This window comes from Acomys minous, assembly GCF_964271855.1.
Source record: "Acomys minous genome assembly, chromosome: 3".
In the NCBI taxonomy this organism is placed as follows: domain Eukaryota; kingdom Metazoa; phylum Chordata; class Mammalia; order Rodentia; family Muridae; genus Acomys; species Acomys minous.
Window position 1 is genome coordinate 125758265 of NC_140485.1, and position 25600 is coordinate 125783864.

The 25600-nt window shown below is 42.3% G+C and overlaps 1 protein-coding gene across 3 annotated transcripts in view; it reads left to right on the plus strand.

Annotated features, from left to right (window-relative positions):
- Positions 1-25600, plus strand: part of ZC2HC1B (zinc finger C2HC-type containing 1B) — a 49162-nt gene that overhangs the window by 15855 nt on the left and 7707 nt on the right. For 2 of the 3 annotated variants that reach the window (XM_084777008.1, XM_084777010.1), the window contains exons 5-6: positions 8850-8989; positions 12454-12562. In XM_084777008.1, the coding sequence (XP_084633134.1) occupies positions 8850-8989; positions 12454-12562 (249 nt within the window). Of the gene's footprint in view, positions 1-8849; positions 8990-12453; positions 12563-20639; positions 20758-25600 lie in introns of those variants that run through there. The other variant, XM_084777009.1, reaches the window with a different exon arrangement.

Sequence of the window (25600 nt, forward strand, 5' to 3'; positions counted from 1 at the left end):
GAAGTGATTTATTAGCTCTTGTGCTGCTTCTGTGGAGTCATTAGCATTCTGTATATATATCATCTGTAAACAGATAATGTTACTCTCCCCTTTCTATTTGATGCTTTTATTTCCCTTTCGTGCCTAAGTTCTGTATAGTACTTTCAATACTTGTTAAATATAGGTGGTAAAGATGAATGTTCTCATCTTCTCCTCACTGGGTACAGTGCCACCACTGGGTTTTATGTCACTGCTCCAAACAAAAATAATGCCATTCTTGGTAGGATTTTGACCTGTAAAATGAAATGTATGAAACAATGGCACAAAGTTGAATGAGGAGACCAGATATATTTTTTTCAGGTTCTTACATAAGAATAGATGTAGTATCATGTGACAATACATTGGAGTTTGCTACAGGAATCATTCAAAAAGTTAAGGTATACTAGTTAGACTCTATCAGGAGTGAAAAAATGGGGTTGGGAGCAGAGAACACATAGGATAAAGACAAATAGCAAGGTGCGGGTTGAAAAACTGCATACAGATGGCCTACTACTCTGATGAAAGACAGACACTGTCAAGCTGGGTAAAACAGCCAGAACCTACTGTATAGTATGCAGCAAGAAATACACTTTAAGGACAAAACCCAAAAAGCATGGGGAAAGATGCAAACAATAATCATAGAACCAGAATATTTGCTTAGCAACAGGCAAAGTGAACTTCAGGGCAAGTGGAGGCGGAGATGAAGATTCAAAAGACATAGTCATTAAGAAGACCTATGTGTGTGCATGCTTAGGGACTCCTAGCCTGTGAGACAAAACCTGACTAAACTGAAAGGAGGCCAATTTGCAGTTTTATGATATTCAGACACTTGTGATTCCTACCTTACTAACTAGTAAGCAGACCCACAGGAAAATCAATAGAGATACAGAGAACCTGAGCATTTGTACCAGCCAACCTGATGTCACCGACATCGATAGATGCCAGGGGACACAGGCAGAGCAGAATACGCTCCACTTTCAAGTATATTCAGGGCGTTAATATGTCAGCTTTGGGATCTTGAAAGGATTGAAACCCTACAGAAAATATATTCTCTGACCATAATAAAATTAAATTGGAAATTAATGAAAAAAATATGCCTGGAAAATTTCTAAGTATTTATAAAAAGCAGGTGATTTCTAAACAGCCCAGGAATTGAAAAAAGAAAAAAAACCCCACACATTGAATTAGAAAGTATTTTAAGTGAATGATAATGAAAACATCAAACTTACAGGGACTCAGCTTATATGGTAGTAAAGTTTTGCTTCTAAAGTTAAAATAAGAGCAAATGAAACCCAAATTAAATAAAAAGGAAAATGATAAATGTAATTTATTATAATAATAAAATATTTTAAAAGCATTGACCACCTCAAAAGAGTAGAAATGGGTGACAAAGTGTAACACTATACACATTAAAACCGAAACACATCTCTCCCAGCAATGGAAAATTAAGAAATCATTTCCCTAATTTTGAGGAATCTATTTCTCACCACACTCAATGGTGACAAACTGAACACTTTCCTACCAAGCTTGTGGAGGGGGAAAGAGGGGAAGCAAGATGTCCATTCTGTCCACTTCTGTTAAACTCGCTGTAATAGTACTCAGTGCAATAACACTCAACATATGATCATATAGCGCACGCACGCACGCGCGCGCGCGCGTGCGCGCGCACACACACACACACATACACACTACTAACATGAAGACTAGTGAACCACAAACTGCAGTCACTAAGGAGGACATACAGATAGCACTAGGAGCTTCTGGAATTAGAACAAATTCAGTGCATTCTGTACTTCTGTTGACAAAGCAGAAGCAGTTAAATGGGAAATTAAGCAAACAACATTTACAGTACATAAAAATGCTAAAATTAGAAATATAGTTGACAAAATATGCACAGAAATGTAAAGTGAAAAGCAGCATACTCTTTTGAGGAATTAGGACCAAAATTAATAGAAAGACTTATCACTCCCATGGCCTAAGAGACTCAGTAGTGTGTGGGGTGATGTCGACTCTACCCACAATTCTCTATGGTTTCAATTTAATTCCAATAAAAATAACTATAGCTTCTTTGCCAAGTAGGCGTTGACCAGCTGACTCTAAAAGCATGTGCAAATTGGAAGGATCTGGAATAGCCGAGCCAGTTTTGGGGGAAACATATGCTCTCTTAGTATCAAGATTTGTGACAAATGCCCCAGTCGTGGCAATATGATGTTAGAAGGCCGGTTGAACAGAAAATCGAATCTGACTATAGAACCATCCCTAAGCATGATTGGTTTTCTTCTAAGGTGTGTTCTGGCTAAACTTGATATAAGCTAAAGTCATCCAAAAGAAAGGAAAGTTAATTGATAAAATGCCTCCATAAGATTGAGTATGAGCAAGCCTGTAGTACATTTCCCCCCTATTGTTTGCCTTTGTTTGAGACAGGGTCTCATTGGGTAGCTTTAGCTGTCTTGAAACTCATTATGTAGACCAGGCTATCCTCAAAGTCTCAGAGATCCCCCTGCCTCTACCTCCAGTGCTGGGATTAAAGATGTGGGCCACTGTACTCTGCTTAGCTCATAGTGCATTTTCTTAGTGGTTGATGTGGAAGGACCAGCCCACTGTGTGTATGTGGGGTGGGGGGTCGCCCCTGAGCTGGTGGTTCTGGATTCTAAAGAAAGCAAGCTGAGTAAAGTGTGAGGAGCAAGTGAGTGGCCTCTGCATCGGGCCCCTCTGTGGCCTCTGCATCAGCACCTGCCTCCAAGTTCCTGCCCTGTTGCCCCTGATCTGAGCGCCTTTGATGATGAACATTGGTGTGGGAGTGTAAACAAAATAAACCTTTTCCTCCCCAACTTACTTTTTGGTCATGGTGCTTTATCATAGCAGTAGTAACTCCAAGTCAAGGTACTGAGGCAACTAATTGGAGGAAAGAGTAGTCTTATCAACAATTAGTGCTGGATATCTACTTGAAAAAAAATTAACTCATACTTCATATAACAATTAATTCAAAATAGATCATTGACCTATGTATACTAACTATCAAAGTTAGAGGAAAAGTAAACAAGACTTGGTCAGCAAAGATTACTAAGCCTGAAAGAGTTTGATAAACAGTTTGTGGTGACACATGTGCATAATCTCAGGCCTGAGGCAGGAGGATTTAAGTTAAAACCTGGGCTTCAAAGTAAGAACCTGTCTCAAAGGCATGCACCACCACTGCCCAGTGAGCTCATGTTAAGACTGTGTAAAGAACACTTGCAATTCACCATAAAAGGACATAGAGGTATGTCATCAAATAATAGCTGGCAAGCACACGACAATTTTCCTTCACATTATTTTCACTGTGCAAATTAAGGCTGCAGGGAAATGCCACTGCCTCTTCCACTTTGCTTTCTGTTGCCGTGATAAACACGATGCGTTATGATTTTAAAAATAAGATAAGATAATAAAATAAGGTAATAAGTACCAGACAGCAGATTTTATTTTATATGATGTTTATTAAATGAGCATGAGGAGAGAGGGAAAGGGAGACAGAGAGAGAGAGAGAGACAGAGTCAGAGGCAGGAGGAGTGAGAAGAAGACAGAGGAAGAGGAAGAGAGAGACAAGGTAGGACTGTCCTTTTATATAGCCCTAGGCAGGGCCACGCCCCCATGGCAGGTAAGCAGTGACATCACAAGTACGCAGACTGAAGCAGAATCCTAACAAGATGGCCAATGGAAGCTTGGGGAGGAAGGGTTTATTATGTCTTGCAGATTGCAGATCATCACTGAGGGAAGCCAAGGCAGGAGCTCGGGCAGGAAGCTAGAGGCAAGAGCTGAGGCAGAAACCATAGATAAAGGCTGCTTACTGCCTTGTTCCCAATGGCTCACTCAGCTTGCTTGTTAAAAATATAGCCCTGGGTGGAACCACCCACAGTGAGCTGGGCCCTCCTATATTAGCCCCACATTAATCAAGAAAATGCCCCCATAGATTTACCTACTGGCCAATCTGATGGAGGCATTTTCTCAATTAAGTTTCTTCTCTTCCCTGATGTCCCTAACTCGTATCAAGTTGACCAAAAAAAAAAAAGAAAAAAGGAAACAAACACACAAACAAAAAACAGTACAATTGACTCTTGTCAACTTGACATACAAATATATTATTATTAAGGCATAATCTTTCTTTTCTTGCTTATTCTAAGATCTCATGTTTATATCACAATATGAAGTATAGTATAACTTCAAAAGTTCAAAATCTTTTTAAAATATCCAGTCTTGTAACTATGGATTGCTGTAAAAATCAAGTTGACAAGAGTCAACTGAGCTGCTTTTTGTTTCTGTTTGTTTGCTTGTTTGTTTGTTACATCAATAGCCCAGTCTCTTGCAGCAATTTTTGTTTTATTCTATTGCTAAAACAACAACAACACCCAGAACAAACTTAAGGAGGAAAGAGTTTATTTGGCCTACACATTCCAATCTCAGTCCCTTGTTGAAAGAAACCAGGGCAGGATCTCAAGACAGGAACCAAGGCAGAAACTGAATCAGAACCACCTGCCTTGATTCCCATGGACCACTCAGCTTGTTTGCGTATACAACCCAGGACCATCTCTACAGATGTGGCATTACTCACAGGGGGGGCAGAACCCTCCCACATCAGTCATGAATTTAAAAAAGAAAAATGATCCATAATTAAAGTTTTTTTTCCCCCTCAGACATTCCTAGTTTGGGTTGAATTGACAAAAATCTAACCAGTGCAACACTCATGTGCATGACTAAAACTGAACCCTAACAATATGGCCATTAGCCATGTGCAGCACCTACATGCCGCATATACTGCAGGTGAAAGGATGCAGTCCCTTTGTTCTGTTTCCTTCAGCGTATGTTTAACCTGTGCAGCAATCGTGCTCCCAGACACTTATGCAAAGACTTAAAATCTATCCACAATGTCTTCTAGTTACATTTATATCACAGAAGCCGGGAACAACTGAAAATGTCCATCAGCCAACAGGAAGGAAAGCAAGCTGTGAAATATGTACAAATGAAATCTATTCCACGCTGCCACTATACGTGTAACAAGATGGATTATCTAGTATCGAAATTACAGAACAAGTAAACCGTGTCTGCAGTGACAGGGAACTAGCCCACTGACTTGACTGAGGCTGCGTTTGGAGAATTGTGTCTGAAATGAGGCATGAGGGAAAAAAAAAACTTGGATGTAAATGTTCTACATTTTAATTGGAGCAGTCCTACAAATGCATGCATTTGTCACAACACACAGAACTGCCCATTTCAAATAAACGCATTTTATCATGTAAGGTATTCTTTGAGAACGTTCACTTGAAACAAGTCTAAAAACAAGCCCCAGTGTAATCACACAATAAGTGCCTCCTAAAACTCAAATCATCTGCTATGCCAGAAAATAGTCTTAATAATTGTTTTACTTTGCTGCATGCTAATGAAAATGCAGCTCAAAATAATGTTTCATCTTAATATGTTTAGTGCAAATATCTGTGTCTACCAGGTTGGTAACAAGTATCAGAGAGCAGAACATTTCCTTGTGTGACTATGCATGTTTGGGTGGGTATGAAGACGCATAAGTGCTCATGGACAAGCATGTGGTATGGAAGGCAGAGGAAAGAGATGCTGTGCTCAGACCGCCATCCACCTCTCTGGAGACCGTCTCTCCTGGGCCAGGGGCTCACTGTTTAGAGATTAGACCTGCTGAGCCCCAGGGGTCCTCCTGCCTCTACACATGGTGTTGGCATTACTAGCACACGCCACCACACACAACGTTTTTATGTGGGTTTGGGGCATCAAACTTGCAAGGTAAGCATTTGACCATTGGTGTCATCCCCACAGAACAAAGCATATACCTCGGAGGAGAAACAGCTTCATCTTAACATCAGAAGCCACATGTTGATGGCTACCGTAACTTAATGAAGTGAAACCGTGTCAGATGCGCTTTGTGGTTTTCTGTAGTTTTCTTGCCTTACTGGGTGGGCTCTAAAATTACAGAATTATTATTTCTCAAAAGAAGAGTTCCCTTTGCAGGTCTCATCACACACTCAATTAAGTTTCCTCCCTTTGGATTTTTATGCTAAAATACAAAGTTCGTAATTAAATTCCTTACTACATACTTAGCAGTTCCTCACAATAGCACATTCTCATCTCAATTTGGTTATGCTGCTTGTGCGAGGATTTTATATTAACCTGGAAAATTGATATTCACACACAAGGAGAGTTTTGTATGTAATACGGCCTAATATGCATGAGTGTGCAAGCAATTTCCTTTTACTCGTTAGCATGATTCTCCATTTTCGTGACTCAGTTTTCATGACCTGTATATATTTATTCTAGATCTTACTGGTTTAACCAAGTCTGCAAATGATTCAAACCTCCAGATCATTGTAACATTATAGGGTAGCAATGATATATAATAATTAGGATTGTGATTCTTCTGTGGTACTTGGGTTAGTGGAGAGCTTCTCATAGGCTGCATAAGGATCTCCATGTCATTTAATTTTTATTCTTCTACTTTAATTTAATATGAGACCCCGGTCACCATCTTTCCTATAAGAATCCTTTCATAGTCCATTTTTTAAACTCAGTATCAATAGTGCCATGATTAGCATTCTAGGCTTTGAAATCGCTTTCAATAGAAAATGATTTTTGTGAGCCCATGACTATTAAATAAGAAGATGGCTCAATTTGAGGCTAGGATAGAACATATAGCTGTGACAAACCATGCTCAGATGGTTTGACATCTGAGTGCAAACAGCAACCTCAAATACTCAGCCACAGGACCTTCTCCTCCTTGTACTGTTCTCTCATGCCCAAGCGTCTTGTCCCTCCTTGGGAGTCTCAGGGCATCTAGTGCTCCCTGCCAATTGAAGAGTACTTCTGCCTTTTTATCTCAGAGACTTTGGTTGACAGGGAAATACATTCAAACATTGTTGCCTCCCAGAAGTGCACAGAAAGGGTAGCAATGGATAGGTGGATGAATGGAATTTGGCTCAATGGAGCCAAGTCATTGTCTCCAACCAACCTGAGTAGGATTTATAAGAGCAGCTTGTCTGCTCTAAGACTTGAAAAGGCAAGAAATAACCTCCACGATGAGGGCCCATTTCTACATAGTTTTTCTACAGCGCTGTGAATGGGCTCTGAATGATCCTGGCACCTTCTAGCTTCTAAGCATTTGCCCTCTTGTTTAGGAGTTGGAAGCATATGCTTGCTGGACCTGTTTCCATCCAGCAAGAGACAGCATTTATAACATTCTCGTATGTCCCACCCTTCCCGCTGGGCCAAGCCTTTGTGTGGATTACCTATTAACTTTCCCAACAACCTGAGGAAGTAGATGATATGGAGTTGGGAGCCTATGTCAGTTGAGCAACTTGTCCAAGTTCCTACACATAGCAAGTGAAGAAGTTGGGCTTAAAACCAGTCAGGCAGGCTCTAGACTAAGCTCCTCGTTGTTTCTTGATGTTGCTCAGTGTTTTATTTTTTTAAAGCCATTAACCACTGTGTGAAATTTTCAATTTTTGTTTCTGCATTCAAATACATGTTCCTTGACTGCTGAGACACTGCATCTCCATATAAGAAGCAATGGATGGCCTATAGTAAGCATTGGATGGATGATTAGCGCTGCTTTCCGGAATGGGAAATCAAAGGAATGACTAGGTCATCCCTAAATGTTTACAACTTTTACATTTGAGGAGTGCTCATTATTTGAAGGAATTTGCTCACATAGAAAACTTTAAGCCCTGCTTAAAGATAGGGCTTAAAATGTAGCTTAAACACTAAAACAATTTCTCTTTAAAGATATGGCTGTACGTGCAGGAATTTTGACTATTCCATAATGTAAACTTCCATTCTAAGTGCAAGGGTGATACAGCTCAGATCCTTTCTGGGAAGCAGCTCTTGATGTCACTCATACCCACTTGGCTATCCCTTAAAGATGCCTAAATCAAGAACAAATCTAACCCTAAGCCCTGCGTGCTGAGAGAAGATAGGCAGGCCCAGCTTTGCTCCTGAGAATCTCCACTCTACACGATGACCTTAGATCTGTCTCCATTCCCATGGCTTTCACTAGCATCTTGTATCTGATAATAAAACATGGAAAAAAAACAAGTTGACAAGGTGCTATACAGAACTGCAGATGATCAAGGGTCACTAGAAGCTGCCTGACTCTTGCCTGGGAAACCGAAGCTATTTCTAAAGCTACTTTCCCATCACCCTTCCTTGTTTGCACTTCAATTTTTGACCCCCAACCAACTCTTACCCTTCTCTCTTTTCATACACTCCCTTCATGGGTATGACCTTTGCCTCCCCATGTGGAGAGGGAGAAAAACTCCCCATGGAGAAAAAACCAACCAGTGCAAAAGACATTCTTGTTGCTAATGACACTAACCTCATCTTCCCCCCGAAACCCACATTTTGAAACTAAATAGTATCTCTCCATAACTCTGAGAAACCTCCTGTCTCAACTAGTGACATCGCTGGGCTTCTTCTGGGTCATGTGTTCACATTTGCACCATAAAAACTAGCATACTGTGATGTTAAGACTTCTGCAAAAGGCATGAGTTTGAAGTTCCTAGATATAATTAATCTATTGCCTAAAAAAAAGATATTATGCCAAGATTTTAAAAGGATATTTTTAATTGAAATAAGTACCTAAGGAGTTCTTTTTTTTTTTTTTCCCCTGCCATGTCTTGATCTTGGCTTCCCCTTTTGGACTAGGCTGTCTCAAACAAGAATCTGGGGCCTTGTTCTTCAGGGCTGCAGTGGAGTTTTCATTCTACTTCATCTATTTCATATAGTTCCATCTTACAGTTTTCTTTGGAATGTTAACTGTGGCTTGTTGGTGTGTTCACATCCAGATTATATTCAGTGTCCTTACTGTATGAGGAGGTTTAATGAAAAGGCTGCCCAGCGACATATTAATTTCTGCAAAGATCAGTGTTCTCGGCGCGTCTTTGATCCGGCCCAAACAGCGGCCAGACTAGCATCGAGAGCTCAGGTAAATATCTCTCCCCCTAGATGTGGGCTTTGTGTCCTTGCATGCCTGGGGGGCAAATAGGCAGGATCTGCCAGAGTTCAACTGTCCATGCTCAGAAACACAAGGGTCAGAAGGGTTATCACTATCAATCATCTTCATGGGAGTTGTCTATTTCTGGCTTGAAGTACCTTTGGGTGCTGCAGGAAAAATATATATATATTTATAATGTTTGAAGCCTCTTGGCATGAAGACGTCAGTGTATAAGGAATGTCTCTGTAGCATTAGGCTAATACCCTGCTTATCCAATGGTATTTATCAGCCTAACCCACCCAGAGCTATGACTCAGTGAAACTGGTCTGGGTGGGGAAAATGTTGCCAAGAAGATGCCTCCCAGGTTGGGTTCTCTGATTTGTAGGGGAGAAGGGGGATGGATGAAATATATACCATAACACGCCTAGTTTATGGCCTGAGGCGCTAAGCAAAAGCACAGACTCTGACGAGGACTGACAAGATGGAACAACAAAAGCAAATGATTTAGAAGGGTTGTGGTTCAAGCCAGTTAAGATTGGAGGATGAAAGGAATTGATCAGATAGATGCTCAAAAATATGGGAACATCGAAGCCTGAGACTCTGAGGCCCTGAGACCCTGAGAGCCTGGGAGTCTGGGAGTCTGGGAGTCTGGGAGCAGGAACAGGAAAATTTCTGGGAAGCCAGGCAGCTGTCTTCCCGCACCTTCTTTCCACCCTTTTCCCACGACTTCTGGCTTTTTTTTTTCCCCTCTCTTCCCTGAGACAAAGTTTCTCTGTGTAGCTCTGGCTGTCCTGAAACTCACTCTGTAAACTATGCTGTCCTCAAACTCAGAAATCCCCTTGCCTCTGCTTCCTAGGTGCTGGGATTAAAGCCATATGCCACCCGTGCCTGGCAGTATTGGCTTTTCTGTTCCATTTTCTATCAGTGGCTGCATGTGTCGTCATAGGAGCATGACTTCAGTAGGGGGAAAACGGAGTGACATGCAGTGCACTTTCAGAAAGGTCACTTTTGCTGTTACTATTCAAGATGAACTGAGGGAGACCAGGAAGAAAACACAGCAGCAGAATTATAAGGGCTCCTGGCGTGAGGGAACTAATAGGGGAATGACATAAGGAATAATTAAAGAAGTTGAGAAACTGATTGACACTAAGGTAAAATGGGCGTTAAAGTCTAGGCAGATAATACCGCAGACTGAAAATCCCTTGTCTAACATGATTGGGACTGGGCTGCAGAGATGGCTCAGCCGCTAAACACTAGGCTAACAACCAAAGAAAGAAAGATTGGGACCAGTAAATTTTTTTTAATTGGCATGTACATGCACATTTAAGACACATAGCTTATAAGTGATTTATACCAAGTTTTCCATGTACCTGTGTTTCAACTGCAACACATCAAATGAGGTCATGCATGTAAGATTTCACTTGTGATGTCATTCTGGTGGTCGAACGTTCTTGATTTTGGAGCATTTCTGATTACACATCTTTGGATTAGAGGTTCTGTAAACATAAAGGAACACAGGAGGGCGGGTACTCATGCATTGGACCAGTGGTGAATACAGGCTTAGAGACTATATCTTTCCAGCTGAGATGTTGAAGGGCAGGGCGGGGGCAAGAGTGGGGTGGGAGGGTGAGAGGGGGGTGGGAGGGGGTGGGAGGGTGCCATGCGGGGGAGGGGGTGAAGTTAAGAGAGCTGAGACTGCAGTTGATGGCAAGGGTTTGATTTCCCATTGTATGCTTGACTATTTGTGGGTGAGACTTCAAGATTTACTTTCACCTGTAAATAGCATTAATCACACATAACTAGTTGAGTTGTTGGGAGTCTCGGGCTGGCCCAGAAAGTCCTTTGCCTCTCCTTCCTCCCTCTTTCCAAAAGCACTTTCTTCTTGATGGGGTTTGGAAGTCACAATTTTGAAGGACTATGGCAGCTTTAGCTTGAGTTTAACCTACGTGTGGACAAGTCTGTGACTTCATCTTCTACCCCATACTACATTACTACAGACGGTTCTATCCAGTCCTTAGAGCTTGCCAGTGTTAGTGGAGCCAAAGAGGGTGAAGGGAACCAGCAAACAGAAGTGTTTTTTTATTTGTGAAGAAGGCCAGCTGGCTATCCTACAGGATAACCAGTGACTTGGCCCCATTCCTCTTCTTGTTTTCCAGAGCTTAGTGGTAACTGGGAGTACAGGGGGGAAATTGCTTGCTCCCTGCATTCCTTTGCTCACTGACTGAATGGCAGTGTTTGCTCCCCAAGTGCCAATGCCACCACTCTGGGGCCTTGCCTAATAGTGAAGCTTGTTCAGAAATGGAACAAGAAGGGAGATTTTGTTCCAGACTTGCAGGGCTGTTTGATGGCTCAGCCAAAATGTGTTGCTATTTCAAACATAATCAACTTTAAAAATCTGACATACCCCTTAACCAGAGGAGATCACGACGGGCCTCTAAAAATAAGCCTTGAGGGCCAGAGAGATGGCTCAATAGGAACCTTTGCTGTGAAAGCAAGAGGACCTGAGTTCAAATCATCAGCACAGAAAAGCTAGTCATGGTCACATTTGCCTATAATCCCAGTACTGGGGGCAGAGACAGATAGATCCGGGTAGCTTATTAGCTAGCCAGATAGCCGAAACAGCGAGCTTCCAGTCCAATGAAAGACCTTGTCTCAAAAAGTAAGGTGAATAACAGTAAAAAAACAAAAAAACAAAAAACAAAACCACCATCTTTCTCTGACCTCCACATGCTTGGGAAGGCAGAAACTCACACCAACTTGAATGCGTACACATACACCCCCTACACACAAAATAACAACAACAATAATGATGATGATAAATGTTTTAGCTCGTTGAGGATGGATGATCTGCCTGCTATGCTATCACAATAATTCCTGAACTGGTGAGGAGCTTACTTAAATATGAGATTATGTTTGTGCCATGTTTCCCATGGGCCAGGAGGCAGATCCGCAGTGAGCTAAGAGGGGCTCCTCGGAAGGTTTTTGCCCTTGTTCTGTCTCCGTCTGTATAGGATGCAGCTGTTCTGTGGGACCAGCAAGGGCCTGGGGACGCTGGAATCCTATGCTTAAAACATGTGCTGCCTGTCAATCTGTTTTTCTTCTCCATTCCCGTTAGAAAGCAAAGCCATCTTCAAGTGCAAACAAAAACAAAATATTCCAAAACTATATCCTGACTGACATTAAAGAACTTTTCTGTCCTCACACAACTGATTTTATAGGATAAACAGACCTCCACCCACTCCAAGGGCTTGCTTATGAATGAATGTCTCCAAACCATACTGCAGCTTTGAGTACCAGCAGGATACTAGGGCCTGGGCTAACTAAAGCGCAGGGTATGTGTCTCCTTCCTCTTCGAGAGGTCTGAGTGAAGACTCTAGCCTTCTGCTAGTTGAGTCAGTGCAAGTTTACTTCCTGTTTGGTACCCAGGGTTAACGTTGTTTCCTTTCTATCTCTAGGGTAAGGCCCAGGCAAGTCCCAAAAAAGAACCAACTGTTACCAGTGCTGTGGGAGCCCTGCTGCAGAGCAGAGCTGTGGAAACCAAGAATGAAGCCACGGCTAGTTCACGTAAGTCAGAGCCTGCACTTGCCCTGGGCCTGCAGGCAGAGCCTCCATCCCGCCCTGGCGGGGGGCTGCTTCTGCACTGGATGTGGGTTTGTTTGAGGTTGAAGCTTATTGGTCAAGAGGGAATATTCCTTATCAGGATTGCACCACTCTGACCACGTGGGAAGTCCTGTCTGGTTACGGCAGCAGGAAGCCACAGCTACCGCTCTCCAGTCTGGTAAAACTAAAAAGGACTGAGGTTGTGAACTCTCACGTCAGGTGTACAAATGAAAAGTTTCTTCAGAGTGGTAGGTAGCAAGCACAGCCACCCACCATCGTGGTACTGGCCTTGGGCCTCCCACGGATCCTCTCCATAGTTTACTTGGCCACCTACAGAAAAGGAAACTGAGGCCCAAAGAAGATACTTGACCTTTCTAAGGCACATAGCTGGTAACCAGGATTAAATGTCCACTGCCTTCTCCACCCCATGGAAGCTACACAGTGAACAGGATCGGCTTCTCTGTGCCCAACATGCATTTTTATAAAGTCAACCGACAAAGAAGCAAACTGCCCTATGACATTTTGCATACACACTTCACTTTGGTTGATGTCTTTCCCCACCTCATCCCACCCCCCACCCCCCCAATTTCCCTGGTCCTCATCGTTGTGTTCCGTTCCACCCCCGGGTACTTTCCTATCACTTGTCAACATGCACTGTCTGGGCAGTGTGCATTATATCACAGCCACGGTGTCACTTCTGGACAGCAGTCATGTTTAGAAGGTAATAGCCGATCTCAGCCCGGAGTGATAGCACCGAGACGCTTTGCTGTTTGTTTTGAGTGGCTTATCAAGGGATTAGAAACTTAACTGAGGGTCTGCGGAAATGGCTCCCTGGGTAAGAGCGCTTCCTGTACAATGAGAATTCTAGTTCAAATTCCCAGAAAAGAAGCCGGGTGTGGGCAGGCCCCATGCCTGTAACCCTAGAGCTATGGGGGAAAGGGATTAGAAGACTGATGGGCTTTCTGGATGCCAGCCTAGCTCCAGGCTCAGTGAGAGACCCTGTCTCAAGGGAATAAGATAAAACACCCGACATCTTTCCCTGGCCTCCACACACAGATAAACATGGGTGCTTGACCCACATATGTAAATGTGTACCTACACCACACATGGAATGCCATACACATATGCTACACACACACACAAAATAAACAAAACTCAAGAGTTGATATTTTAGAGTTGTCTGCACAGCCTTCCAAACCCAAGTTGCTAGAGTTTTCCCCACTTTGGCTTTGTTTTGGCAACATTACTATTTGTACCTTTTTAATAAAATATTTTTCATTTTTTCCAATTTTTACATACATTTACCATCTTAACCATTTTAATATACAGCTCAGTGGTATTAAAGGCATTCATCATGTTTCACAGGAACAACTGTGCCACCTACCTCTATTGCCGTTTTCCTGCCTAGGACTGAGAATGGAACCTCGGCCCTTGCTCACTCTATGCCAGTGTTCTACCGCTGAGCTGTAGCTCCATCCCTCCTTTTTTATTTTAAATTGTGTTTACTTAGATGGTGTGCATGTGCACATGCCATGACACTAACTTCTCTGGGCATCAGAAAACAACTTGCAAGAGTCAGTGCTCTCTTTTTACCACACGGGTCCCAAGGACCAAACCCAGGTCATCAGGCTTGGCGACAAGTACCTTTGCTTGTCAAACCCTCTTGCCAGCCCTACTTTGACTTTTCATGTTGACAGATACACTAAGTGGCCCAGGCTGGGCTTGAACTCACTCTGTATCCTCTGTAGTCCTGGAATTTGAGATCCTCCTGCCTCAGCCTCTCCAGTAGCTGGGTGCATGGCCCTCTCGTTCTGTAAACCTGAAAGTGTATACCCATTAAACATCTGCTCTCTTGATCTCTGGCAGCCACCAACTCTATGATCTTGTCTATTCAAGTTATTCCCTCAGCTACACAGAATTTCTGCTTTCACAACTAGATTATCCCAGTTGGTATAGTGTCCTTAAGCTCGGCCATGTTGCAGTATATGTCAGAATTACCTTCCCTTTTATGGCTTAGCATTTCATCATGCGTCACATGCATGCACTTGCGTGCGTGCGTGCGTGCGTGCGTGCGTGCGTGTGTGTGTGTGTGTGTGTGCATGTGTGTGATATTTTGCTTATCTAGTCATTCATCCGTGTGCAGTGGGTTGCACTTGCAGCTTAGCTGCTGAAAACATAGCCAAGACTACTTTTTCAGTTCCTTGAGATCTGACTTTCAACTCCTGGGGTAAATGCTCAGAAGCAGAATTTCTGGGTCATATAGTAGTTTTGTTCTTATGTTTTTGAGAAGCTGTCACAGTGATATTTTTCTGTGCCAGCTATACAATCTTATTTCTACCTACTAACGTTGTTCAAGAAAGAGGCCTGTGTTTCCATGTCTTCACCAAACTGGGGGAGGGCGAGGGGGAAGAGGTAGTCCAAATGTATGAAGTGATATGTCACCGATGTTTTTATGTGCGTTTGTTTAATGATTTAAGATGCTAAAAAATCTTTTCAAGTACTTATTGGCCATTAATGTTTCATCATTGGAGAAATTCCTAGTCAAGTTTTCCTGTTTTTAAGTTGTTGCTGTATTGCTTTCTTCTGCATCACTGCGATGACCAACAGAAAAACCTTATGGGAGGAAGAGTTTGGTTTGAGTCACATTTGAGAGGCATCAAGGCACACATTTGAGGACATGGCATAGAAGATAAGCTTACATCATGGCAGCCAGGAAGTGGAGAAAGATGGACATGCACTGATCTGGCTTTCTTCTTTGTCCACTTTGATTATTTGAGCCCCCAGCCTGAGTAGATAGTGCTTCACACTTTCAGGGCAGGAAGTGTCTTTCTCCCTAGCATGACCATCTACAAATGCTAGCAACACACACCCAGAAGTGTGTTTGACTAGCTGTAAGTAACTAAAAATCATCATCATTATTACTCTAAATTCTGAGTATTCTTTTTTTAAATTAATTTTTTATTATATTTCTTTTTTACATATGCAATTCTGAGTAATTCTAAATTATTATTGTTAGGTTATGGTCCATCATTGTGTGACAGCAGCAGGAGCTTGAGGAAGCTGGTCACATTCCACCCACAGTGAAAAATCAGAGAGCGAATGAACCCTTGTAATAAACTCACCCTCTCCTTTTTATATAGCTCTGCCTCCCCACTGTAAGAATGCAGGTATACTAGGTGGACCTTTCCCCTTCAATCAACCTAATTGAGATATACCCTATCAGTGTACCAAAAGTCTATCCCCCCGGCATTCTAGATTTCATAAGTTGAAAATTGATTAACCATCACAACTCTACCTCTTGTCACCTTGACACCCAAATACAACATCATTTTGAATCATAATATTTTACTCCTCACCACCAAAGACCCATGTTCATCTCATACATCAATACACAACCCAACTTCAAAAGTCCCCATACTCTAACAATTGCAATAGTTTAATAAGCCCAAAGTCAGTTTCCAATCTGAGACTTAAGGCAATATTTAGCTGTGATCTCTTATACAATCAAAAAGAGGTTACATGATTCCAACATACAATGGAACAGAATAAACATCATCATTCCAGAATGGAAGAATTATGGCATAGCAATAAATAATGAGCCAAAATTCCAAAATCCAAAGGGCAAATGCCAAGTCTTAAAGCTCCATGTCTGGCATCTGAGACTCAAGATGAAATTTGCTGATATCCAAATGCTTACTTAGCTTGTCCTACCCTCCAGTTCTGCCATGTGCATAATACATAGCCTCTATCTAAAGCCAGACCCACTCCATGCCTGCAGCTTTCCACATGACATCCCATGAGCCAGGGATCTCAAATATCCTCATGCCTTCACTGCAACTTAGATTTCACTTTGATAACTTTACACAATGGCCTCTCAGGCCACCCTGCCACACATACATTGGCCTCTGCTGTTCTCAGAAACAATGGAGCTAAACTTCAGGTTGCTCCAGTCTCATATCTTTAATGCCTACAAAAGCAGTAGACAGTGCTGTCAACTTTTCTTGACAACTCAGGATTGAGCTTGGCCCTCTTGGAACACAGCTGTATCAGCTTATGTGCTGTGCTGACCGAACGCAGGTGTACCAGCTTATGTGCTGTGCTGACCGTGAAGAATCACATCTTCAGCTTGGGCCTTCTTGCTTCAAGTCACTTTGGAGCTCTACAAGGCAGATCCTCTGATGGGTGGGTTTTACCATGAAGACAACTTTCCTATTGGCCGGTGTCCCAGTGTGGTACATGAGGTTTCTCTTCTGTACTTTTGATCTCTTTAGCAATTACAGATTTTTGCTCAGCACCAATCTGAATGCTATTCTGTCTTGAAATTTCCTCTGCCAAGAATGAAGCCAGATTATTAAGCAAAATGTCACACGAATGGTCCCTGGCTCAGTTCCTGATTGAGAACATGTTCACCTCTGAAATCTCATGAGCCATGCCACTGCCATCTGTATTTCTCTTCCACATTTCAGCCACAAAACAATTCCAAAGGCCTCAGCACCATGAAGTCAGACTTATCACGGCACTGGTCCCGCTTCTCTGTACCAATTTTTTTTTCTGTCTTACTTTTCTGTTGTTGTGACAAAATATCCTGGCAAAAGTCACTTAAGATGAAGGGTCGGCTTGTTTCATTGAATGTGTAATTACTTTGGAAGGTATAGACTTCTTGACAATAGTAGGTCTTCCAGTCCATAAATATGAAATGTTTCCATTTATTTATCTTGTTACTATCTTTTAGCAGTGTTTTGTAGATTTCTTTTTCCTATGCTTGGGATTGAATTCAAGGCTTTGAGCGTGCTAGAGAAGTGCTTTGTCATTGAATGAAATACCTACACCTCATTTTTTGCATTTTATTTTACAAGTCTTAAGTGTCTTTAGCCAGGGCTGAGTAGGTGTTTTACCATCATCATCATCATCATCATCATCATCATCATCAATCATCAGCTTTTTTTGAGACAGGGTTTCTCTATGTGGTCTTGGCTATCTGGACTTGCTTTGAAGACCAGGCTGGCCTCGAACTCTCAGAGGTCCTCTGCCTCTGAGTCCTAAGTACTGGGATTACAGGCATGCCCCTCTGCTCCAGGTTAGTTTATTATTCTTATGATGTTATAAATAGAATGGATTTCATAATTCACAATTTAAATTGCTTATTATTGTTGTATAAAATAGAAATACTGTGCATTCCACTTGTCGGCTGCTACATTGGGGAATTCACTTGTTTTTAATTCATCTACACGGTGGTTTATCATTGCTCTTTCTAATGAAGTAATTTATGGATTTGTTGATTTTTTTCCCCTCCTTTTTCCTAATCTCAATTTCATTTATCTCTCCTAGAACCTTTACCATTTACATTTCTTTGTTGCCTTTAGGTTGACTCTTCTCTTTCCCATGCCTTCAGTTGCCAACTTGGGCTGTCAAATTAATTTCTTTCTAATTTAGGAGACTTCTGAGACAAGATCTTGTTATCTAAACTTGAGAAGAGCTTTCTACGTAGACCAAATTGGCCTTGAACCTGAAGCACTTCCTCCTGCCTCTGCCTCCTCCTTCTGGGACTACAAGTGTGAGGTTGAGCACCCGGCTTATCTCTCATTTTATTTTAACATAAACCTCTATAGTGTAAGTTTCCCATTGCCGCTGCCTTTGCTGCATTTTGTAGGTCTTGGTACATTGTGTTTCAGCCTCATCCATCTTGCCTTTGTCATTTGCCCTGTGATTTCTCCTTTAAACCATACTTAACAGTGTATTATTTGATTTCAGCATAACTGTGAATTTCCCATACTTCTATCACTGACTTCTAACTTCACCTTGTTGTGTTAGGCAAGGACACTTGATGTGCTGTTTATCTTTTTTAACTTACTGATTTGGATTTGTGGTGTAACATGTGGTCTGTGATGGGAAACGCCCTGTGTGCACTTGAGTAAAATGTGTCTGCTGCTGCTGCTGCTGCTGTTAGGCAGAGCTGTGTGCGTATCTCCAGTGGGGTTGACCCGTTGTGTTGCTTCATTCCTCTGCGCCCCACTCATTTCCCTCTGGCTCTTCTGTCTGCCACTGAAAGAAGGAGTTTACACCTCTAACTTTATTGTAAAGCTGTTTACGTTTCCTTTTAATTCCTTTAGTTTTGCTGCATATGTTCTGAAGGATCTAATATTAGGTTGATAATTATTATATCTCTTTCCTTCATTGAACTTCATGATTTAAAGTCCATTTTATGGGACGTTGGTATGATATTATTCCTCTTTTTTAGTGACTTACACATCATATTGCTTTCCTGCTCTTTGATTTTCTACCTCATTGTTTATTTACATCTAAGATGAGTCCCTTATAGGCACCATCTGGCTGGATCATGTCTTGTCCACTCTACTGATCTCTAGATGGTGACTGGACCACCTACTCTAGTCACAGGTAAAACTTACCACTGATGAGGGAGGATGGTCTTCATGTTGCCACTTGCTACTTGTCTTTCGGGATTTTTGTTTTATTTTGGGTTTGGGTTTTATTTTTTCCTTCTTTCTCTATTTTTTTTTCCTTAGCCTTTTCCTGCATTTTTTAGTGGAATGTTTAAATGTCTTTCTTAGTTCCTTTTATATATATGTTATAGCTATGAGCTTTGTGATTACCGTAAGAATTACATTCAACATGCTAAAATCATAACACTCTACTCTACTAAGCCATCTTGCTGGTCTGGTGCACCCCTCCCCTCTTGGTCTTGTTTGTTTATTGAGACAAAGTTGCAATGGGTGCTCCCTAGGCAATCCAGGCTGGCTTCAAACACACCTGCTTCTGCCTCCTACATGCCGGGATGAAAGTCACACCACCATGGACCTTTTGATTTTTGGTGTCACAGAATTATGTTTTTATATTAACTTTGTCCCCTTAAACAGAAACTAATCACTCTCTTAAATTATGTTGGAAAAAAATGTTACAAGCTAATGTTGTATTATTGCCAACTTTTATCATTGTCCACATGACTACCTATATTAAATCTTTATTTCTTCATACTGTTTGGAGTTACTGTATAAGGTTCTTTAATTCACTCTGAAGAGTTCCCTTGAGCATTCTTACAAGACAAGAGTAAAGCATTAAAAAAATAATAATTTATTCATCTTATATCCCAATTGTTTGTTCTTCTCTCCTTGTATCTTCCCGTTACCACTCTCTCTCCCTCTTTCTGTGTGTGGGGGGGGGGGTGAGGGTGGTGGGGAGAAGAAGCTCCACCTCCATAGTCTGGCCACAGCCTATCATATTTCATCAGTGTAGCCAGCATCTCCTCTTCTGTGTGCCTGCAGGATCTCCCTCCCAAGGGGAAGTGATCAAATCACCAGCAATAGAGTTCAGGTCAGTGGCAGTCTGGCTCCCTCCACAACCTTGAGTGAGCTGTCCATTTGCTGTATCTGAATGAAGGGGTCTAGGTTCGCTGTATGCATTGTCCTTGGTTGGTGCATCAGTTTATACAGACTACCCTGGGTCTAGATCTGGAGTAACACATTCTTTTAGGCAGGAATTTCTTACTTTCTCTCTTGCTTTTAAAAGACATTAGATTCTTGGTTAACCTTTTTTGTTAGTTTATTTAGTTGGCTATTTTTAAAGACACTTTTGAACATACTGTCTTCTGCCCATGAAAGTTCCAATGGGAACTAACTGGTGGTCTTATTGGGGAGCCCCTTGTGTGTAATCCATCACTTTTCTCAGGTTGCTTCCAAGAGTTGTTGTCTTAAGCCAAATGCAGTGGTGCACGCCTATAATCCCAGCACTCAGGAGGCAGAGGCAAGAGGATCTCTGTGAGTTCGAGGCCAGCCTGGTCTACAAAATGAGTCCAGGCTATCCAAGGTACATTGAGAAACTCTGTCTCAAAAAAACAAAAAACAAAAAAAAACCCAAAAACTTTTGTTGTCTTTTGGAAATTTGATTTTGTGTTAGTTTAGTCTTCAGAGGTCACCTCACTTGGAGTTTGTCGTACTTCTCGAATGTTGGTTATTATGACTTTCACTAAATTTGGGGAATTTACAGACAATATCATGGCTAACCTCTCTGCTCTTTTCTCTTTTAGTCCAGAATGAATGTTATCCCCCACAATACATACATTCATTGGCGTGAGGATTTGTCTTCACTGTCAGCCTGACTGTACTTAGAAATCACCATGGAAACACACCGCTGGAAGACATACCAAAGCATTTTCATAAAGATCTAAGTGAGCAAGGGAGGCCCACCCTTACCGGGGGTGATGTCATGCCATGCGCTTGTCTCCTGAACTGACTAAGAGTGCCAAGCACCCGCCAGCGCTCACCTCTCAGGACCTTTCCATTGAGCCATTACTCACAGCACAGCCTCACACTCTGCATGCCTCACCTTCCCGCCATAATGGACTGTGTCTCTTTGAGCTGTAAGGCCAAATAAACCTCTCCTGCTTTAGTTTCTTCCATCAGGTGTTTTTGCCAAAGCACATCACTAATACAGTTGGCTTGATGTACTTCCACAGATCCCTTAAGCACAGTTTCATTTTCTTCCTTCTTTATGTGTATATATTCATGTGTGCGGGTGGTGCACATGTGTGTGTGTGCGCGCGTGTGCGTGTGCATGTGTGTGTGTGTGTTTGTGTGTGTGTGTGTGTGTGTGTGTGTGTGTGTGTGTGTGTGTGTGTCTAAAAGACTAGCCACCCATTTTTATGAGACAGGGATTTTCACTGGCCTGGGCCCCCACTTAGGGTAGGCTAGCTTATCCGGGAAGCCTCAGGCACCTATCTAATCCCACCTCCTCAGCACTGGGCCTAAAAGTGAATGCAGCTGGACCCAGCTTTTTTTTGTGGCTGAGCTCTGGAGGCTGAGCTCGGTTGCCCATGCTTACAAGGCAGACAATTATCAACCGAGACACTTCTTCTAACTCCATCAATTGTTTTGCTGTCTGATCTTCAGACTTGATCATTTCTATTGCCTTGTTTTTAAATTATGTCTTCTGCCTGATAAAATGTGTCCTTAAAGCCTTTCAGCAAAATGTTCCGTCCATTCAGTTACAGAACTTACTTTTGGTTTCTGTTAGGAATGCCATCTCTTCCTTGCTGTTTCCATTCTATGCATACTTTTTAAAAAAATTTTTTTTCTAGTGTTTCTTTTGGTTCTTTGAGCACTTTATAGTATTTAAGTTTTTGTCTGTTATATCTGTTTAGACGGTCTGTCATCTGGTCGTTTTCATGGACCGTGTCTATGGTTTGCTTTTCCTTTCGGGTGAGCCACATTACACTCTTTCACCTGTAGTTTTCTCATTGAAAACTAGGCATGCAGGGCCTAAAGAGATGGTTCAGTGCTTAAAGACACTTTCTGTTCTTAAAGAGGACCTGGGTTTGGTTCCCAGCACCCATATGGTGGCTCACAACCATCTGTGTCTCCAATTCCAGGGCATTCGATGCCTTCTTTTGAACTCTGTGGGCACCAACATGCAGTTGGTACATGTCCATACACTCAGGCAAAACACTTGCACACAGTAAATAAAGCTCAAAAGAAGTTGTTGTTGCTATACTAAGCATCCAAATCTAATTGTGCAATGACCCTGGAAACTGGATCATCTTCCTTCCACAGGGTTTGCTGAGTTTTAAAACTTGTGACTGCCTCTGTGCCCTTGATCAGCACAAGTAGATCCTCAAAGGTAGTGGTTCTCAACCTCCTTAAGGTGAAAAGACCCTTTCACAGGGGTCAGCTAAGACCCTCTGCATACCAAATATTTACATTATGATTCATGATAGAAGCAAAATTACAGCTATGAAGTAGCAATGAAAATAATTTTATGATTGGGGGATGGGGAGCTATATTAAAGGGTCAAAACATTAGGAAGGTTGAGAACCACTGCCCTAAAGTCTTTCTAGATCTTGTGCCTTTTTCTGGGAATACATGCTTATTTTTAAGTTTCCCTGGATATGTGATGTTTTTAAATGTCATGTTTCTGGTATCTGATTACCCAAAAGGAAAAAAGATTTTTAAAAATTTACTGTTTAAAATTCCCCAGAGCCAGCATAGGGAATCAGTGGGAGAAGGTTGCCATGCTCGAAGCCGCTCACCTCTTTACCTGCACCCTTTGGATCAGAAACACCAATCAGTAGTCTGAGCACAGACCCCAGATGACTAGAGAGCAGCATCCTTGCTGCCCACCCTGCATCTCACAAGTCGAGTGTAGACTGAGCTGGGACCATGAGGAAAGAAAGTGAAATCCTTACTGTGCTAAGAATTGAAGTTTATGAAATTAACGAATTTTACTGTTCAAGTCGTCCCCCTGGGGATGGCAAGCTTTTGATAGTCTCCGGAGTTGAAAAGCAGTGCCATCAGGAAAACCGTGTCCTTGTGTCCCTTGCGAGGGGGTCTAGATGGGGGATTCCCAGTGCCTCCCACCCTGCCTTCTTCCCAGAATTCTTGCAAGGTTTAACTTTTTCCCTGAGCTGTGAAATAATGTGAACAGTAAGGTAGATTTTGCTTTTAACTGAGAAAAATCATTCAAGCTGTATGTATTTGTTTAATAAAAATGTATTACCAGGCCTTTCTCTAAAGTGTAATGAGTTGTGTTCTACATTTTGAAAGTTGTCTTTTTCTTTCTTTACAGAGTATATGATAATGCTCAAAAAAGTAGAAAGGGCTCTGGGAATTTTGAGGTCAACATGCATTGACCAACAGGGAACATTTCTTAATTCATCAGGGTTAAATGATGTTGACAGTGTGCAAAGTTGAGTCTGGCCTCAGTACTGGATGTCTGGGATGCTTGCTCTCTAATCTAGTCAACTTGGAAAGAGGGTGGGAACAGGAGAAATAGAAAAGGAGGTGTGGGGGGAAGCTAGCACGTAAGATTTACTATTGAAAGTCAGTCATTTCCTCCTTGGAAACGACTTCAGTGTGGCAACAGGCAGAAACGTGAAGGTCCCAAGTGAGGACACTGAAGTCTTGTGTCCTGGCTCTTGACTAGACTCCATTCTCACCCACCAGGTAGTGGAATGGTTGGTCTTGGCAAATGCTGTTCACTCTTGACCAGTTAATCAAAGTTTATAAGCACTGTGCTGCAACTCCCAGAACAGCAGTGCTGACAGGTGGGACCTTGAAGATGTGGTTTTCAGATCTCTGCCCTGGTGATTACATTAGCGCTGTTTCTGTGAGAGTGGGCACGTCATTGGCACTGTGTTCCATATAGAAGACAGAGCTTCTCTTTACCTCCCTTGCTCACACATAGTTGGCCCCTGCTATGGAAGGTGCAGCAGAAGGTTCTTTGCCAAATGCAGACAGTTCACCTTGGACTTCTCAGCCTCCAGAACTATAACAACTAAATCTCAGTTCTAAATAAATCTTGCCTCAGATCGCCCCTTATAGAAGCACAAAACAAACTAAAACAGAAATCGGCGCCGAGAAGTGTGGCCGTTGCTATAACAAAGAAGTAAATCAAAGACACGTCTGTGAAGGCACACATGCAGCCTCAGAGCCAGGTGATGGGGTAGAGGCAGGAAGAATTTGGAGCGTCAAGCTTGAAAACAAACTAGATTGTTGTTGATGGCGTAAGGCTAATTCTGATTAGGACTAGGAAGACAAGGACATTAGGCAAAGCCTAAATAGCATGCTGGCCACGTAATAACATGCTGGTCAACAGTAGACTGCATATATAATGATGGTGTGATAAGCTCCCAGTGGAGCTTGAAAATAAGAACCGGCTAATGATGGCATAGCTTCCATAAGGTTGTAATGTAACATACTGTTGATGTATTTGTGGTGATGCTGAGCCACAACTGTATAAAAGTGTAGCGCATCCACAACGCCTAGCGCTAAGTACTTCCAAATGGTAGCAAGTGACTAGGTTGCTGGAACAACACACAATTGATGTGTTTACAGCATACTTTTTAGCATCACTTCAGAGTATGTTCCTATTTGCTAAAAGTGATTGTATTGTAAGGCAGCTGTGTTGTACTGGCAGTGGCTTCATACATCTCATGTTCCCTAGTCTCTGCCCACTACAGTCTAGCTGGGTACCAGTCTCCAGCCAACCTAGAGGCCACTAAGTGACTGCCTATGCAGTGGATAGATTTAGATTTGCGTAAGTGCTTTCTGTGCTATTAGCCCAACAAATAGTACACATCCACACACCCCTGGAAATGTATCTCCATTGTGAAGTAGCATGTGACCACCTGCCTGTACTTGAGTAGTTATGCTCAAAACACAGAAATAGAGATAACAGAAGGCCATTCCACTGAGCTTCCAGAGGGAGATCAGAAAATGAGCTATTAGAAATTCGAGTTTGTAATGCAGCTGTGTGGAGTTTGGCAAGGCTTGTCTGAGGGCTAGGACTTTGCAGCAGGTAGACTTTAAGATGTCTGGCAGAAAGCATATCTATGCAGCAAAGAACTCAAGGTACCAAACAGCTGTCTTTGGCGACATACAGTAAGGAAAGAAAGCAGAACCTATTTAAATATGAAATCCATAATTAAAAGAGAAGCAGAAAGAGGGGATTTGGGAACCTCTCAGCAGGGCCCTGTGAAGAATAAAAGATCATGTTTGGGAGAAACTACAAAGGGTGTGGCCCCACAACTGTTTGCTCAGGAGATTAATGGATACAAAGAAAACAGCTTCTAATCCTCCAGTCAGCAAATGACCCTGAAGGTATTTCAGAGAATTTCCAGCAAGCTAAGACGTTGAGTGTACTATTTTCAGAGTTGTGCCCACAGGACTTCACCGTTCAACTGGCCTGTACCTCAGGACTCTGCTTTCTGAATTCTGGCACAGCATCCCTCAGTGGTCCCAGCCAGGGTTCAAGGTGGGTGGGGGATGGGGGAAGCATGTGACTCCACCCACTGCTCTGGAAGGAACAAGCTATAAACCTTGGCAGCACCCACCTGGTCTTAGGTCTATGGGTGTGAGGAGCAGAAGAGAACTAGGGCCATGGTGGCCCACCTAGACTTCAAATGATGTCATTGGCAGCAACCTGCCAGAGGCACGTAAGCACAGCAGAGTTCAGTCTAAAGCAATACTTAGTGGAGTTGTGGGAGCAGAGTAG